General features: G+C 42.8%; 1 protein-coding gene across 1 annotated transcript in view; it reads right to left on the bottom strand.

The window, feature by feature from the left end:
* Positions 1–1,109: 1,109 nt before the first annotated feature.
* Positions 1,110–16,979, bottom strand: part of SPAG17 (sperm associated antigen 17) — a gene marked incomplete at its 5' end in the record, with an annotated part of 142,496 nt that continues 126,626 nt past the window's right edge. Inside the window, 8 exons of the mRNA XM_084242469.1 lie at positions 1,110–1,275; positions 4,319–4,475; positions 7,509–7,569; positions 9,021–9,205; positions 10,440–10,576; positions 12,142–12,270; positions 14,463–14,565; positions 15,686–15,785. Of these exons, the coding sequence (XP_084098595.1) occupies positions 1,154–1,275; positions 4,319–4,475; positions 7,509–7,569; positions 9,021–9,205; positions 10,440–10,576; positions 12,142–12,270; positions 14,463–14,565; positions 15,686–15,785 (994 nt within the window). The 3' untranslated portion in view covers positions 1,110–1,153. The remainder of the gene's footprint in view (positions 1,276–4,318; positions 4,476–7,508; positions 7,570–9,020; positions 9,206–10,439; positions 10,577–12,141; positions 12,271–14,462; positions 14,566–15,685; positions 15,786–16,979) is intronic.

Here is a 16,979-nt window from a genome sequence, read left to right on the forward strand (position 1 = left end):
TGGGTTTGCCTACACAGAATTTATGTCTATGGGAACCTGTGAATGTGACATTATAAATATGGCCTTACAGATACAATCAAGCTAAGATGAAGTCATTCAGGATTAGGGTAGTCTAAATACAATGAGTAGTAGGATTGTTACAAGGATAGACAGACACATAGAAATCCACAGGGGAAAATAGCACTCGACACAGAGGGAGAGATTGAAGTGATGCAGCTATAAGCTAAGGAAACCAGGGTTGCTGGCACCTATAGAAGTTGGGGACAGATTTCCCTCAGAGACCCCAGAAGGACCAACCCTGCTGACACCTTGGTTTTAGATCTTTGGCCTCCTGAACTGCAAGAACATATCTTTTATGCTAGCTGGCTACGGTACTTGACTATGGTATTCTAAGAAATTAGCACAGTTTTGGTAACAGCAGCCCTGTGAAACGTCTATGAGATAATGTTTGCCTTTTCTCATGAGCATACAGTGGAGTTTTCCAGAGGCTATATCTATTGGTGACATGCTGAATAGAGAAAAGATCTGAGGATTCAACTGCAGTCTATATTGAGTCAGATATTTTACATTTAAAATTTGCAAATATGCCAGGTTCATTATTTTTACATAAAGTTTAATTTTCCCCAGTTTTAATTCTAATTTGGTAAAAACCGATAGATATGACCCACATTTAAAAAAAAAAAAAAAGGTTTGGGGATTCTCAATTTTTAAGACTATGTGAGGACTTTAAGTCTAGAACATTTGAAAGCCACAGGTTTTCATCAATTTCTTAAGTCCAAAAGGGCATCATGGTATATGTTTGACCTTCTGCTCTTTGGAAAGTTGGCTCAACACTGAAAACAGTGCTTAAAAGAATGAACTTTAGAATCACGCAGCAGTAGGTGAATTTTTACTTATTCACTTAAGAGCTTGTCTCTGCCTTCAGTTTCCTTATTTATAAAATGGGAAAAATAATCTCATAGGTAGTGTGAGGATATGACCATGTATGCAAAGGGGTGGCTACTACACAGTTATTAAAAACAATCATTTTCATTCTACCAGGCTAAGTCAATGGCTCACTGGTTTTTGGCTACAAGAAGAGGCGAATAAATAGGAGGTAAGGCCTCAAATTTGAATGGATGAAAATAAAATTCTCAATTATTACTTACTGGAGCTAGTGCGAAACCTTACGAGACACGAAGGCCCCCAATATAGAGGAAGTCCTCTCGATCATGGGATTTTCTATTTCCTGAGGAAATTCTTTCAGTCTTTTAGCATAATTCCTGCTTGTTAAAACTGGTAAAATATTCATTAAGGACAATTATTTCCATGACCATATAATTTGTATATACAATCTCAGGTAACATTTTAGAATCAGAAACTCTTTCCCAGCACCGTTTTAACACAATTTTAGTACTTTTCTGTCCAACGCAGATACTATGTACTCAGGTTTAGGGGATGAAAGATGGATATTCCTCACAGAATTTCTTCTGTTTCTTCTAGTGTCTGTTTCTAGGCTATGATTGCCCTTTCTATAGTAACCATCACTCACTATAACTAGGCCCCAAAACATATCAAGATCCATATTTCATGCTGCTTGGTGGAGAAGGGAATAAATCTTGGGAAACAGGTTGCAACCTATCATGGCTGGCATTGTGGGTAGATATAAGATCTTAATAAAACTCTCCCCCATTAGGTGATCTCTAATCCATAAGAAAGGAAATATAAATCTTGATAGCACACAGGCAAAGAGACTTAATTGCTGGCATCAGCAGCAAAATTTGGGTACACTGGAAGAGCATCTAATAACCTGTGTGCAAGGGAAGATGATAAATTAGTAAAAAAATGGTTCTTTGGTTAGTTTCCTTCTATCACTATGGGAGAAGTCTGCCATAAATACTCAGGAAAAAAAGGTCTTTCCTAACCACCCCATTTCAAATTGCACTCCTTCTTAACACTTATCACACCCCCTTTACTATTTACCATGTCTTCTATTGTACTTGTCACTGCCATGACTCAGTAGGGGCTGTGGGGAGGGGAGAGCTAAAGAGTGTGGCTGCACACACCCTTGACTAAGGGGAGAGATGCAGAGAATTAGCTGGAATGCTCCCCACAGGCCAGATGCTCCCTGGTGAAAAGTGTGGGGGGCCTCCCTGGTGGTACAGGGGCTAAGTCTCAGCGCTCTCAAGCTCTCACCAGCCACTACAGCATGAGTTGGATCCCCGGCCAGGGAGCTACCCACATGGTGCAGCAGACCTCTCCTGTCTCCCCGCTGCTCCCCTCAGCAATAGTATTTCAGTAGATCTGCCTGTTCGGCTCCCCACTCTGTCTCTGGTGAATCCTCTCACCCCCCTGCCCCCCATACCTCTGGCCTACACCCTTCTTCTATGCATAAATAAATCTTAAAAAAAAAAAATGGACAGTGTGCTGAGCCACACTTCCCCTCCCGCACCCCTTGGGATAGGTGCTGACCTTGTGAAGCACGTGGAGCTCACAGACTACAAAAATCTCAGGTCCGGAGTCACAAATATGAGTCAGGGCTTTCTCCCTCCCCAGCACATTTGCATTAGCAGCTGGGTCCCCTCCAGGTCTCTCTCATTCCCTGTGACACAGTGACTTTAAAAACAGGTTTTAGTACCCATGGAAGCCAGCAGAGGCAAAAAATAAACATACAGAAAACTAAAAAACAAACAAAAAACCTAAAATCAAATAAAATAGTGCCGCCTACAGGAGAAGTAAAGGTAGTTTAGTTGTCTGACCTATTGCTGCAAATAATTTTAAGTGGAGAACTCGAAAGCAGCAAAATGTGCAGACAAAGAATATATAACATGTGGCACCTTGAGATCTCCAGGGAATATAACATCATAAGGAGAGACCAACTTTCCCAGAATTTATAAAAATTTTATGTTGAAGAAAAAACATAACTAATAAAAAAAATTTTAAAAAAAGCAAGCCAAAGAATTAAAAAAGGCTAACCAAAGAGATACAGGAAAATTCAGAAAAGTGAATGACCCAAAAAATGTAATTATGAACAGAACAGAGAAACTGAAGTGTTAATAAAATAACAGTGATTCAGGGTGTAATGAGCTCAATAATTGAGATAAATATATTGACAGTTCCCCTGCCAAATGGCTTTCATCCATGTGCCTCTGTCATCATTACTGGTGCACCCTAGAGTTTCTGATCTTGCATTCGGCCTCTTGAAGCAACCTTCCCATGGTTATTTGCAGATCCATTCACTCTTACCCCCTAACATTGCCTCTACAATAACTCTGGATCCATTTCTCTAAAGATATGCTTACATCACCCACCGGAGCAGGAATCTTCAATGAGTCTGACTGGTTATGTGATAAAATTTAAGCCAAGTATTTAAAGTCTTCCATGATTTTATTCCTACCAATTTTCCTTCTGTATGTCCTAATATTCCCTAAGCTCTCACATACTGAACTCCCTGCTAGTCCTCACAGAAACCTGGAGCTTATCAATTGCCATGGACTTGGTCACTCTATTTTGTTTCCTTTCGTCAAAAGGTTTTGCATTCCACGAGACTCAACTCAAATATCAAATAGATACAACCTATAACACAAAGTCGCAAATAATTCAAGTCATTTGGAGGCTAAAATAATAGAGGAATCAAGGGTGAGGACTTTTTTCCTGCTATAGATTATATCAGTCTTTGAAGATAGTCCAATTTCCATTTCTAGGTTTGATATTTCATAGAGTTTACCTGGCATATAATAGATTACTTCATGTCTATATATCTAGATTCAAGAGATCAACATAAAGAAATGTATGTTAATTCAGTGATTATCCATCCAAACTTTCGTGTTCACCTATGCCGAACAAGATTACTAATGTTTATGTGTAGGGTAAAGAAAATGTCAGGCTGTTCTGCCCTCCCGCCATCAGGATAGATGATGGATCCTTGCGGTCCTGAATGCGTGCATGCCTGATGGCGGGCACCTGGAGTAGGGTGTGGACCTAGGTAGATGGGATTCACCTGGGCTGAGACTGGGCTTTTAAGGGCGGCATCACCGGGACGTCAGCAGAAGCCAAAAGAGAAGCCGAGAGAGAAGCAAGAGAAGCAGAAGCCGAGAGAAGGCCGGAGAGCCCAGATAGAGTGAGGATTTGCTAAAGGCTGGGAGGCCTGCCGGGCTCCCGGCCCCCCAGCAGCCTTACCTGCCGTGTACTGGGTAAATCCCAATAAAAAGACCTGCAAAAAGCCACTAAGGACTCTGATTCCTCCTTTACCCGGTCTGCTGGATTGTAGGAAACCTGCACTGTGTCTATTCCTGCCCTTACATTGCGATTGCACTATACATGGCTCCTCCAATTACACTGAAAAGGATATTTGCTTCCACAGGTAAGAAATGGACATCATGCTCAGTCATAATCTCAATATTGTGGGAGATCTGCACTGATCCCTTGGTGCCATCCTCTCCCAATGCCATGGCAAATAACTCCACTTTCAGCTCCGCCTGCAAACCAGATGCCACCTGGAAGACACAACGTACTGCTGGGGTCAGACTTATCTAGGTCCAAGTCTCGGCTTTCATGCTAACGGGGCAAGTTACTTAAACGCTCTACTCATTTTCCTCATGGATAAATTTGACCTCAATGAAGAAAAGCTGTTAACAGCATTGAGAAGAAGTACTCCATTGATTTGTGAGGGAGAATTCCATTGAGTTAATGGGTGATTCAGGGTGTAATGAGCTCAATAACTGAGAGAAATATATTGACAGTTCCCCTGCCAAACGGCTTTCATCCATGTGCCTCTGTCATCATTACTGGTGCACCCTAGAGTTTCTGATCTTGCATTCGGCCTCTTGAAGCAACCTTCCCATGGTTATTTGCAGATCCATTCACTCTTATCTCCTAACATAGCCTGTACAATAACTCTGGATCCATTTTTCTAAAGATATGCTTACATCACCCACCGGAGCAGGAATCTTCAATGAGTCTGACTGGTTATGTGATAAAATTTAAGCCAAGTATTTAAAGTCTTCCATGAATTTATTCCTATCAATTTATCCCGAGGACTCAGGATAAATTGTTTAAGGAGAAAACTGGGTTATTTAGAAAAAGGCACAAGGAACCTACATGCCAGGGCACTGGAGGTATCCTGACGGCAAACTCTTACGATGCCTGTAATTGTGCTAGTTCTCAAATGTCAGTAGCGAATTTCTATCTATTGGAATCCTTGCAGATAAGATCAATTTCATCTAAGAGAAATATAAATTTAATCTTAAATTGCCTCTCAGAGACCGGGTGAATCCCACCCCTTCCCTGCCGGGCCCCTCAGTTTACACTGTTCCCCAATGTCTGTAACCCGACAAAGCCAGCAGAGGGAGACAGAATTAAGTCTACATGCGGGACTGCTTCGGTCTGAAAGCTACATGCAGATTTGTACCAACAAAGGAGAAACCTGATATACCTGGAAGAAGAAACACAGCAAGGAACAGGCTTCTTGCCTCGTTCCTTGAAGAGAACAGGAGCCAGGAAAGAAAGAACTGTTTATGCTCCTATGCGGCCTCTCCAGGAGGCCGGTCACAAAGCAAACCTGAGAACAGTTATCTGGAAAAAATAAATCAAAAACTACCACATGGAAAGCAATTAGACACAAATGGATTTTTCTTTCTCTGCTAGAGCTTTATAAATAATCTCACTGAACAATGTCTTTTTCCACGTTTTTTTTCAACCTTGAGCTTGTAAAGGTGTGTGCACTGGAGGGTATTCCACACCTCTGCTTTTCTGAGAATCGGGCCCACGGTCCCCAGCCCCACAGGGGGAGCAGAGTGGGGGTGACGACATGGGGGTCAGGGAGCTGGAGTCCTGCCATGCCACTGGCGACCGGGCCCTGAGCGTATTCATCCAGGGCTGGCAACTCACCAAACCGAACAGTGGTTAGATTTACATGTGGAAAAGTCTGTAGATTATATTTTCACCCAAGCCAAAACCACTATCAAAAAAGGACAAAAGTAAAAATCGGGGGGAAAAAATCTAAGCGTGTAGAGTGAGCTCAAAGAATACATGCTGGGTTTTTTAGGACCTATAAAGGCCGATCCAGCAGTCATGCGGGTTTCTGGCATATTCCCTACTTCAGATGAAAAGGAGTCGCTAACTTCTGAGAACAGTGCAAGAAGAGCTCGCTTTGATTTTTGGTTTTGGTTTATGTTGAGAGGATTCTGCGATCCTGAGCCAGGACAATAATGATAAATTATTTCAGAGGAGCTCATGGATTAGTGGACCTAATCCCAAAATGTATTTCTCTTTGGAGCTGGAGTCCACACTACTGTTTAGCAGGTGATAAGATATTATGGCTGGAGGAAGGCTAAGAAATTATCCATGCAAGCTCCCTCTGTCTCAGATGAGAAAAATAAGGTAGAGGACCCAGTGGCCAAGAACACGTTGTGCAGCATGGCGGCACAGTCCCCACGGCAGCCACCGACTGCTGGGCCATGCCAGTGACGCTCTGTCTCGCATCGAGACTGTGCCTCTGCAAGGTCTCTGGGCTCCTGGCGCTCTGTGATAGTGATGGGACCAGGTGCCTTGCTCTGCGTTCCCACAAACCCTGTGTACCCCATCCACAGGGAAGACCCCTGTGTCTACCTAGCCCCCCCCCTTACCCTTTCAGTCACTAGTCTCTTGAGTGGGCTCTACGGGCCCAGCTCTCCAAGTTCCTACGAGTCTGACCCACTTGTAACGCTCCCTGGAGCCTGGCACATCATGGGTACGTGGAAGGACCCCAAAGCTTGTTGGGTGTAATGCATGCAACAGCAAGGCACCAGGCTGATGCACTGACCAAGAAATGAATGTTCAGATTTACAAACATGATTTTGTTCTGTTTTGAGACGGACCTTATGTTATACTTCTCAAGTTATAATTTAAAGGGGCAATACATATATTTTATACCAGACATCCCATTTTAGGGAATGTATCAGATAAACTCAGAACAGGTTGTGATTTTAAATTATGTTTTCAGAGATCCTTGCAGAAATGAAGCAGCTGGTGAATTTAATATACTGCTCGCTCTTAGTATGTCATTAAATAATATTCTCTGGCAGATACCAAGAGAACAGAACAGGCTTACATCAAATCTAAAGAATGGGATAATTCCTTATTTTTCTTTAGGATTTTTCACTTTGCAGAAGGATTTGTTACAGTTTAGCTTTAGATAACTGGTTGCCCGAGGGCATCTTACATCATATTTAATTTTTAGAAATGTTTTCCAAACTACTGTACGTAATTAAAGCCTTGGCACCAGCGATGTGAGCTCCAGAAATGTTTCCATAACTGGAAGTTTAACTCTGTCTTCACACGGGATTTTTTTCAGGGTGATTACATGAATTAAGTGACCTCAAGCCACACATTGTACCAACAGCAGGAAGCTTTTACGCAGGGCACTGGAAGAAGCAGACGCACACACGGTTACACCGCAGGGATAGAAGGACTCAAAGACCCGATTCACTGGAAAAAGTCAGAGGCGCGTGCACACACACACACACACACAGTGAGCACACAGCACTTACCGGCCCAGGTTTGTAAGTCACTTTCAGTCCCGTGCTGGGTGGGGGCTGCTTCACCTTAAACCTGCCAGGCAAGAAGATGGGGATAAACAGGCCATCATGGAACACATGCGTGCGAAGCTACTGCGATGTTAGAAAATCAGGGCGGTGTTAAAATTCACAGGGGATCCATGGTGTTAGAAAAGCTGCAGAATAAAGGTGCTTTTGGAAGGCAGTGCAGCCCGGGAGCCGGCCTCGCACCGGGGTGGGGTGGGGTTGGTAGGAGGGAAACAGAAAAGGCTCAGAGAAGCCGGGGCTTGCGCGTGGCGCCTGTGGATGGGTTTCCCTTCCTGTGGTTTGTGGGTGCTGCTGAAGGTTAAAGACCTGGAGTAAATTAAAATGCCACGGCGAGCCCACCTCTGAGCTGACCCCGGGCCGCGGTGGCTGAAGTGAGCCAGCCAGGAGGGCAACCTCTCCAGCTGCAGCTCCACGCGGGACGCGCTTGGGTGGCTTTTATGAGGCCGAGGTTGCTGCTCTAGTGCTCCCCACCCACTTTGTTTGGCAAAAATCGCAAAAACCAATACTGCCTGTTCTGGTGGCTTGTGCCCCTCATCAGGCTGTTTCTGAGGAAGAAAACATGATTCCTGAGATTGGGGATTTGACTCAACTCAAACGGGCCACAGGCCTTTTAAATGGCCCGTGCGTGGGGCTCCGCCGGAGGCCAAGCCTGAGTCCAGAATAAAAACATGCTCAGGGGACTCACCACTGTCCTTGGGGGTGACACCGAGGCTGAGGCAAATGCACCCTTGATGGGGAACCCCTCCCCCCGGGGAGGTGGACAGCTGCCAGGAACCTGCGCTGGGAGGTGTGAAGTCTGGCCTTGCTCTGGCCTCCAAGACCTTAACACAAGTGATCCCATGTGTCCTTCGTGATAGTCTCTCAGCTCTACAAGCTCTAAGACCCTACTGGTTTTGATCCAGCAGTGGAGGACAGGCTCTCTCTTGCCCCTGAATGTCAGGGTATACTTTCAACAGGGTGTCTAGACTGGGAGCACAGGTATTTGTCACTGATTCCAAGGCAGATTTTCAAAGTCAAATGATTAAAACTTTTATTTTCCTTTTGCCTCGATGATGTAGAACTAATGTAATTAAATTCACGTTTCGCTCATAAAGTGCAAACAAAGGTCAGCTGGCATGAGGGTCAGTGGTGGTTTCTGAGAGATTCCCAGGTTCTGTGTTTTAGTTATTGTAGCACTTGTGCGACTTCATTTTTCATTACTGCAGCTCAGACCTTGCGTTGTTTCTACCAAAGGATGACTCATGATTGATGGGGGTGGAGGGCAATAAGTGCCCCTTACAGAGTGGAAGCTTGGCTAATACTGATTTGCTCAGGAATAAATGAAAGGACACAATGATGTGAAGACTCAGGATTCAAGGTATAATCACAGCTCAGTGCAATCAACGTTCACCGGTATAGCCAAAGGTGAACTGCAGAGAGGGAGGGGTGACCTGAGCAGACATTGGGGGCCTCGCTCACCTGCAGAAGTCCACCCCAACATTCTTGAGCTTCACAGTGGCCGTATAGGTTTGTCCTTCTTCGAGCACCCCAAACTTCACTGATGAGGGGAGCAGGTGGAATCCGAAAGGGGATGAGTCTGGTTTATTCATGGTGGCAGCTGCAACAGACGATGTTTTCACTCTGCCTCCAACTGGATTGTGCACCTTTGCATGAAAGAAAAAGTAATAAAATAAAATGGTTCGATTAGGCATTTCCAAAAGAAGAAACAGACTCTCACCAGAGGGAAAAAGCTGTGTGTCTTGGGAGGAAATAACCCTTTATGGTCTCATGTAGTCCATGCAACAACACTGTAAGCAAATGCCTCAGGCTTTGTTTTAAGGAGAAGGAAGTTCAAGTCCAGAATTGGAACACTAGATAATTTGCTTAAAAGGTAAGTGGTAGAGTTTCAAACTCCAATTTTCCTGATTTAAGATTTGTGCCCTTTCCTCTGTATGAATGATCATCATACTTCAGCTGCCATCAGAATCACCTGGAAGACTTGTTAACCCCAAATTGCTGACTCCATCTTCAGTTTCTCAGTCAGTGGGCCTGGGGAGGTGCCCGTGTCTGCACATATATAAAAGTTCTCAAGTGTTGCCACTGTCACTGGAAGAAACACTGCCCTCCCCCCTGTGTTATTTCTCACGCAGGCAGCTCTGACCTCACCTGGGAGCTGCTGGAAATGGCAGAATCTCAGGCCCCACAGGCGACTCAGTGAGGCAGAATCTGTATTTAACAAGATCCCTAAGTAATACACATGCACATTAAAATTTGAGAAGCATACATTGCAGATCATTCTGTGAAGGCCATGAGCATGATGTGCAGTGACAGTTTCAAAGCATCACTGTGAGCTCTTGACTAGTGGGCTCAAGGCAGGCTTCCCAACAGAGCTGAGGAGCAGTGCTAATCTTAGAGGCTCTGAGAAAGGAAGGAGTTTGGGGCTTTGAAAGAATGAAGAGAAACCCACAATAGCTGAAGTCTAGAGTGAGTCTGGGGCAAGGTAAGGGGAAGAAGGAAGCAAATGGGGTCACGCCATTGCTGAGTGGTGTGAATTTTATCCTAAGCCATGAGAAAGGTGGCCAGAGGTGGGCCAGCTGGCTCCCCGAGAAGAACTTTGATAAAGTAGCATTTGCCAATTCCTGTGGTGTAAATACGCCCAACATGGCTAATTATTAGTTACAGATGGTTTAACAGCTGACTCATAAAATTCCTTACATGAGCCTAGTAGATTCTAGCAAAGCCCTGTTTTAGTTTATTTCAGTGGGACTTCAAGGCGGTCATGGTTGGACAGACTATACATCAAATAGCAGCAAACCATGGCCAGAATCAATGTCAAAGAGTCAGGACCACAAAACACACTGATTTGGCTGTGGGGAATTTGTCCCATGTCCTTCTTACCTTTGCCAGAGGTCGAGACCTGGGTTTGGAACTCAGCAAATAGTGAGGTAATTTCACTTTCTCTTTCCTTGCTTGTCCTGTAACATCCTGCAGCAACGACTGGGTTGGGATTTTCAGCGGCTCAAAAGGTTCTGGTTCTGTTAGAAAGTTTCAATTATGCCATATGGACATTTTATTCAAAGACATTTGAGGGAAGACCGGAATGGAATATATAAAAGAACCTAAGCCAGTTTGGGAAGCTGTTCTTTCCCTTTTAAAAATCTTATTTAAAGGAAGGAAGGCTTTTGTTAATTCTAGTTTTGTATCTTTACATTTTGCAAAGAGGTTTTACCTAGTGTTGGTTCTAGCAACAACCCAGAGAGATGGGCAGAGCAGGGACTATTAGCATCACTAAAAAAAAAGAAATAGACAAAGAAAAGATTCTACAAGATTCTGAAAAGTCCGGCGATTCTGCCTTTGATGAGTTGAACTTGGATGTGTCTTCAGCGTAGTGTCACTTATATATGGAATAGAGGAAACCAAAAAGATGGTCAAAGACAAACTTGAAAACCAATTCTTGAAAGCTGAGGGTACGCAGACTTGAATTCACACATTTAACTTCTAGTAATGTGCCTTTTCCTTTCTACTCATACTTCTTCTTCCCACTACCTCAAATATTCCTCTGCCCCAGTCTTTGCATGGCTGCTCATTCTTGTTCTTGTCTTGGTGTGATTGTCCCTTCACAGAGGGACCTTTAATGCCCCAATGGGATGCTGTCCTGTCCCAAGACACGCTCAAACATTATAATGTATTATTAATGTGATAACATGGATTAAAACCTGAATTAATCCACTCTTTACTTATTTATTGTCTAGGTCTCCCCACAGTACATACATCTCTATAAGACTTTGGCATTTTTACTGCTATGTTTTCATGCCTAGAACAAGGACTGGCTCACACAGGCATCAAAGTCATCCACTAAATAAATCCTATAAGAGAGAAAATATTTAAAATAAGGAAGGCAAAAGCCTTATGTAGATGAGTCTCTTCATTTATCCACACCTCTGTGGTGTGGGGTAACCCTGTGGTTACCCTATAAGAGGTAACTGGGACTCACCAGAAGATTCTCATCAAGCTCTCAATTTGGAATATGGCCCCAGGGATCAAGGGGTGCACATTTATCTACACAATTTAAAGTACTACTTTTCCTTTTTTTTGACCAATCATATTTAGTTGAATTAGGTCTTATTCTGTATTATCTCTGCTCCAGCTTCTGCAACCCATAAAGAGGATGTGCTGTGTGAGACAGAGACTACATCTTCTGTTTCTTTTCTTGCACCTGCAGGCCAAAATATTACTGAAAAATAGATGCCAATTTCAGTTCTGCTATGAAATCACTAGCTGCTCAAAAGTTTGTTATTGTTTCCATATAAACTCACTTTGTTGGTAAAATAACTGACTGCCTCTTAATTTGGGGTGCACAAAATAAAATAACAAACCTAAAAAACGTGTTTGCCTTTTATTTCCTTCAACCTCAAATATTTTTTGAAATATTTTTAGGGGCTAAGAAGCCTTACAAAGTTCCAAGGTTCCAGGGTCTGTGATACTCCAGAATTTTGGCTGTAACTGGCAAACATACCCCCACCCCCCGGGCCACCTCCCAGACTGCACAAATGCTCAATGTTCACTCGGGACAACGAGACAAGAGCAGTGACCGCCATACCTCTCCTAGGCTTGGTAGAGTCTTCAGTGTGGTCCTGGCTGGTGGCCTTGCTGATAACCTTGCTAGCATCTTCTGGAAGATTTGGTGTGTCTGAGGCTTCCTGTTTTGAAGTTATATCGGGCTGGGAATCTAGGAAACGAAAAACAAGTATTACCAAGTGAGATCTTGGACAGTGGTCCAATGACTTCTAAGGTTTGTGTTCTTCTTTGCAATGTATGAGGTTCCCCACCCCCATACCAGTCTCCCTCCATCTTTGGAAAGACTTAACAGTTTAAAGATATTTATCAAGTACTGGGCATGAAAATGCATTTTGGTGTGTGTGTGTGTGTGTGTGTGTGTGTGTGTGTGTGTGTGAAAGAGGGAGAGAGAGAGAGAGAGAGAGAGAGAGAGAGAGAGAGAGAGAGAGAGAGAGAGAGACCGAGAGCTAGAGCGAGAGCATGCACCCGGGTTGAAGCCCTTGGCTGCTGGAATACTGAACACCCTCGGTGGCCTCACGCCCTCTCAAGGGAGATTAGCTCGACTGCTGGTTTTCTCTGTGCAAGGAGCAGGAGGTGGCAGCACTAGCTCCATCAGTCTTCATTCCTGTGACTTCTCCCTGTCTCTCATTTCCAAACTCCACAGGAATTCACTGTTTCTTCTTTTGGACTTATGTTTATTGCATACTTTTTTTTTTTTTTTTTTTTTTTGTGGGACCCTCGCCGGTGGCCGGGGATTGAACCGGCGCTGCAGAGGCTGCGGGCAGCCTCGTAGCCCAGCGCTCAACCACTGTGCCACCAGGGGAGGCCCTTTATTTTTAATTAAAAGAAAATTTTAAGTCAGATTTTGATTTACCACTGTCTTACAAATCATTCTAAAGACATGATTATGGTGTCCCAGTCTGACAAGTGCATGGGCCTCACTAAACCTCTATTGACACTCCAGGCCACCACACAGTCAAGTGGTGTCCCCCGTCCCTTCACCCCCTCCCCTCTGACAACCACCCTATTTTTTCAATAGGCTAAGAATTATTTTCATCAGTTTGTTTTCTTTGGTTATTTACATTCCACAAAAGAGTGAGGCTACCTAGTAATTGTTTCTCACTTTCTGACTTATTTCACTGAGCACAATCGTCTCAAGGTCCATCCATGTTGTTCCAAAGGGCACTATTTCATCTATGAGATGAAATAGTGTATCTCATTGAATGTATCTCATTGAATGTATCCCCCACCATTTCTTTATTCAGTCATTTGCAGGTGGGTAATGAGGAGAGGTGCATGCTTCTTTTGTATTCATAATTTCATATTCTTCAGATAAATACTTAGAATACTGAGAAATAGTTTTAGATTCTTAAAGGCATTTCCACACCATTTCCCATAGGGGCTGCACCCTATGGGGTTCATTCCCCCCAGCAATGAGTGTTTCTTTTCCTCCACAGCTTCTCCATCATTTGTGGTTTCCAGATTTTGATATAGGTCATTCTCACAGGAGCGAGGTCGTGCCTCTGTGGTTTGGATTTGAGTTTCTCTTTTAAGTGATGTTGAGCATTCATCCATGTCCTTGTTGGCCATCTAGACCTTCTTTAGAGAAGTGTCTACTCAGATCTTCTGCTCATTTTGCTGAATGGGTAATTTGTCTTTTTGTGTGGAGCTGTGTGAGTTCTTTATATACTTTGGAACTAAACCCCTGGTCAGACATATGATGTGGAAACATCTTCTAGTTCATTGGCTACCTTTTTTGTGTGGTGGTTTCTTTCACTGTGAAGAAGCCATTTCGTGTGATGTTGTCCTATTTGTTTATTTGGACTTTTGTTTCCCAGACCTTTGGAGTTAAGTCCCCAAATACATATCCAGGCATGTGTCTCCTATGTTTTCTTCTACAAATTTTGTGGTTTCAGGCTTTATATCCAAGTCTTCATTCCATTTTGAATTAATTTTTGTATATGGAGTTAAATAATGATCTAGTTTCATAGTTTTGGCACGAGGGTGTCCAAGTTGCTCACTGTTTGCCAAAGGGGCTTTGCTTTCTCCATTGTTCCTCCATGCTTGGCTCCCTGCCAGAGATGAATTGTTTTTATTTGTGTGGGTTTGTTATTAGTCAGGTCTTATTAATGTTTTTAGGTAAATTTTAGTACACAGGATGAACACTAGCTTTAATTTACAACTTGGTTTCCTCATATAACTCAGTCAAGCCTCAACACACAGGTCAGAAGTCATAATAGGTTGTATCATGAGCTATTTTTGAGACAAAAGGTAGTAAAAGCGAGTTATGCTTTATGAGGCTGCTATTAAATATTCTTCAATTAAGCACATGAATAGGAGGTAAGAGCTAAAGGATCCCAATACCTAGACGAAGATCAGATTCACTTTGAACCGCTGTTTTGTTTTCATCTTCATCTTTCTTTGTAAAAGGAGGCAAGTTCTTGGAAAGAGTTTCCAGATAATTAAACTTTAAGAAAAAAAAAAAAGAAAAAGACTTAGTTTAGACCCACACAGGGCAGAGGCGACTGCCAAAAGCATGTTCAGTTGAAGCGGAAAGAGGAAAGCGTCATTTTTAGACCCTGAACATGGAGTTTACAAACTAAAATAAGAAGTTATTTTCCTTTGCTCAAAAACTGTTTTCAAAATGGAGGAGACTGGCTAATTTATTTCTAGCTTTGCTAATTAGTCACACTTTCCCATAGCTGTTTCTCAGGCAGCCTCTGGGTAATAGCAGTAGCTGGAATGTTCACAGACACAGGGAATTTGAACACATTCATGTATTCACTCTGCTTCAGGGTTCCAAGGCTTCTTAGAAGCAGAGGTGCTCTCTGAGCCCCTGGGCCTCCAAGATCCAAGACATTACAAGGTCTCCGAGCTGTGTCAGCAGCTGACCGGAAGGCAAGCATCAATGGAATGAATCCTTCAAAATGGGATTTACCCAAAGATCATCATAACCAAGGGAACCTGACTCCAGAAAGACTTAAAATATATGGGAGGGCCTCCCCAGTGGCGCAGCAGTTGAGCGCTGGGTTGCGAAGCTGCCCCCAGCCTCTGCAGCACTGGTTCGATCCCCGGCTGCTCCCCGGCCACTGGAGGAGGGTCCCACATGGTGCGCAGACCTCTCCTGCCGCCCGCTGCTCCCCTCAGCAGTGTACTTCGGTCCTTCTGCCTGCTCTGCTCCTGGCTCTGTCTCTGGGGAATTCTCTCACCCTCCCGCACTTCTGACTGTACCCAGTGCTTGTATAAATAAATAAATAAATAAATAAATAAATAAATAAATCTTAAAATAAATAAATCTTAAAATAAATAAAAATAAAATATATGGGAGAGGGACTTGACAGTGATGACATTAATACAAGGCAGGGAAGTGAGTGGCAGCAATACATTAGCAGAGGCCTATTTTTAAGTATTAGATGTGAAATTAATCTTTCTTCTCAAACGCTTTCAAGAACGTGGATTTGAAGGTTAGTCAATGAGGTTGATGCAGGAAAGAATCAAACATGAGGAAAGCTAGATTATGTAACAACAGATGCACTGTGTCTACCATTATAAAGACTCTTGCTAAACTGTTAATTACGTTCACTTACCTGAGACTGAAATGTCTTGCAAAATTCAGAACTAAAGTAAGGTGATATTAGTTTGTTCCTAATTTCCATTAGATAATTTTCTGTTTTTTCAATGTCCTTCCTGGTTGACATTTTCATAATGATACAAAAGAAGACACAGAGTATTTAAAATCACTATTTGTTTGTATTTTACCTCTAAATCCCACTGAACATGCCATCACTAATGTTAAAAACTGGTTAAGAATGAACTCATTGGACATTTTTTTTTTAACTGACTTGTTTGGTTCCTTTTCTGTTTCCTCTAGAATCAGTAAATTTACTACTCAGAAACCAGACTCTTAGAGAAAATAGATGATATCACATGTTACTTTGATTTTACAGTTGATCTCAAAAGACTATAATCCATATGGTCCACCTTTTTGTGTGTATTTTAATTCTCTGAGGTTCAAATACCAGGCCAGATTCTACTGATTTCCATAATTTCAGTGACTGTGGTAACAAAATTAAAGCCTGAAGACTCAGTTGTGAAAAACATAGCTTCAAAGTAAAATAAAAGCAACTGCTGTTAGTGTATTTCAGTCAGTCTGTCTGTTCTGCTCCCTGCTCTGTCTCTGGTGAATCCTCTTGCCCCCCACATCTCTGACCTGTACCCTGGTTCTTGTATAAATACATAAATTTAAATAAATAAATAAATAAAATTAATAAATAAAAGCAATTGCTATTTTCCAGTACCAGAACCCTGTATTGGGGGGCAATATATCAGCTCAAAAATCCATGTCTGAGCCTTCCTTACTTAGGGTTAGCCCATGAGATGTCAAATGAAATCACCGGGCAAGACTCCAAGAAAACTTAGAAAGAGGGATAACTCCACTGGGTCACTTTCTGTTTGTCCTTGACTCTTCTCTTTCCTATTTCTTGAACTATATTCTAAGAATTCTTGAATGTTTATGATTATGATCTACATATAATTTTAGAATATTCATTAGTATGTTAAAATTATCAAAGCCCAGCGAATATCTGAGAAATCTTTTGCTTAAGAGAGGGAAAGTTCTACCCAAGAATGCAAAACCACTAATTGGAAGGGATATCTGCACTCCCATGTCCACTGCAGCCCCATCTCCAACAGCCAAGTTGTGACAACAACCTAAGTGCCCAAGGACAGAGTTGTGGGTTAGAAAAATGTGGTCTAGACACACAAAAGCATTCTACTGAGCTGGAAACCAAGACAAGCTCTTGCCATTTGCAACCACATGGGCTGGAGGGGGAAGTGCTAAGTGGAGGAAAAAAGTCAAAAGGAAAAAGACAAACACTGGTT

Source organism: Talpa europaea (genome assembly GCF_964194135.1).
Source record: "Talpa europaea genome assembly, chromosome: 9".
NCBI classification, from domain to species: Eukaryota; Metazoa; Chordata; class Mammalia; order Eulipotyphla; family Talpidae; genus Talpa; species Talpa europaea.